Genomic DNA, 1,924 nt, shown 5'->3' on the forward strand with positions numbered 1-1,924 from the left:
TTACCCCCGCGGAACCACAAGGACCCGCGGCCCGCGAGTTACTCCCGCCACAACCGATTGCATAGTAAAAAAGTGTGCAGTGTGAATCGGCCACACTGTTAAAAATTACAACACTAGATCACCATAGAATGGCCTGGTCATTTTGTAAACAGTTGTTGGAAGAGGATTCTTTCCAAGCACGGTCAAGTGTTTGTACGTACGGACTCTGTTTATGAGTCCAGAGTTTTCAACAGTGTACCTGGCATGTATATGTCAACGCATAAAAGTTAGAAAGGGAAGGGAGAGTGCGCAAAAATAAGCCGCCTAGCCGAGGTGTAAGGCGATCCGACCGGTGCTAGTGTGTTCACGGTTCGGTCCACGCTGTACAGCACCCACATGTACACAAGGACTCCAGCGCGTGGCTTATTAATCAGATTATTCCAATGCTCGTCATGGTGAAAACGACTTTGGAGGGGACATGTGGGACGGTCGGTCTCATGAGCAACATGGGAACGAGAATCACGAGGCAAGACAACGTTCGAACCAAATGGGGAATCGAAACATAGGTACAATGTCTTTAGACGGCCGTCGCTAGCTCCTAGCGCCAGCGAGGGCAGTTGTCCAATACGACTCTTTCTCGTCTCTGACAATAACGTTGGTCGCACAACTTAATAATTATCAGCATGCTTCAATAATGATGATCTAATTTAACAAGCGTTTCTTCGCTGTTTTCAGGATGGCTGTCCACCCGCCAGGTGCTGTGGATCATGGTGTTCGTCGGCTTTGCCGTCAACTACATGGTCCGGATCAACATGAACATCGCCCTGGTCGCCATGGTGTTACCCCCGGTCCGCAGACTGTCCGCTGACGTCCTCCTGAACGGCTCGCAGCCGGAGCCCGCGGGCACGCAGTGCATCGCTCCGAGCCTGTCGCCCGCCCTCGCGCTGTTCCTCAACGAGTCCGCCACCGAGGAGGACGTGAGTGCACACGGACACGCCGGCCTACGCGGATGCGCCATGCACCGCGTGGACCGGCGATATCGTTTAGATATCGCTGCCGACTTTGTGTCGCTTTTCGTGTCGCCATCAGTGGTGGCAAAAATGTGGCGGGCAAGACATTGACACGCGATGTCCAAACGATATCGTTGCGATATCACCCAAATTTCGCTGTCGCTCCGTTTCTGGCGGCGATGGTCTCCAACCATGTTGTCTCCTCGGTCCGCAGCAGGCGCTGATGGACCAGCCGCAGGCGGACGAGCCGTCCGGGATGCACCTGGAGGCTCGCCTGGAGGCACCGCAGCGCTTCGACTGGAACGAGCACGAGCAGGGCATGGTGCTGGGGGCCTTCTTCTGGCTGTACTGGTCCACGCAGGTGCCGGGCGGGGTGCTGGCGCAGCGCTACGGCACCAAGCTCGTGTTCGGCCTGGGCAACCTGGTGCCGGCCCTGCTGGCCTTCGCCATCCCGGCCGCCGCCCGGACGCACTACGGCGCGCTGCTCTTCATCCGCCTGGCGCAGGGCTGCATCTCCGTGAGTACACCTGACGGCGTCCTGACGGCGTCCTGGCGGCAGAGAGCGGAGACTGATACTGTGTGTTCCGCCAGGGCTTGACGTGGCCTGCCATGCACGACATGACCGCCAAGTGGATCCCACCCAACGAGCGGAGCCGGTTCGTCACCGCATACCTCGGTGAGCCAGCGACCAGTCCCCACATTTGCATCTTCTGTAATACGTCATTTTTTGGTGGTGGAATTTTTTTTCTCACCACCATCGTTTTCGAGATTAGAGGGCGTTTTCTTTAGACGCAGTGATGTAGTATACCGGGTGATTCAGAGAAGACGCAGGTGCGGGTGGGTTTGCCTATCCTCGACTCAGCGGGCGCACGGGTCCTGGGTCCAGGTCTGGGGAGAGGTGAGGAGGGGACCCGTGCACCCGCCGAGTCGAGGAT

The 1,924-nt window shown here is 57.3% G+C and overlaps 1 protein-coding gene across 2 annotated transcripts; it reads left to right on the top strand.

Moving 5' to 3' along the window:
* The first annotated feature begins 680 nt into the window (after window positions 1-680).
* LOC127752019 (vesicular glutamate transporter 1-like) lies at window positions 681-1,793 on the top strand. Of its 2 annotated transcripts, none has more exons than XM_052276460.1 (3): window positions 681-956; window positions 1,207-1,506; window positions 1,581-1,793. In XM_052276460.1, exons 1-3 carry the CDS (start codon window positions 747-749, stop codon window positions 1,776-1,778), a joined length of 708 nt encoding a protein of 235 aa, XP_052132420.1. In that variant the 5' UTR covers window positions 681-746; the 3' UTR covers window positions 1,779-1,793. The 2 variants fall into 2 exon arrangements, with proteins under 2 accessions (XP_052132420.1, XP_052132419.1); XM_052276459.1 differs by having other exon boundaries at window positions 683-956; window positions 1,204-1,506.
* The last annotated feature ends 131 nt before the right edge of the window (window positions 1,794-1,924 follow it).

Source organism: Frankliniella occidentalis, unplaced genomic scaffold, assembly GCF_000697945.3.
Source record: "Frankliniella occidentalis isolate FOCC.00 unplaced genomic scaffold, Focc_3.1 Scaffold3022, whole genome shotgun sequence".
Taxonomy (NCBI): Eukaryota; Metazoa; Arthropoda; class Insecta; order Thysanoptera; family Thripidae; genus Frankliniella; species Frankliniella occidentalis.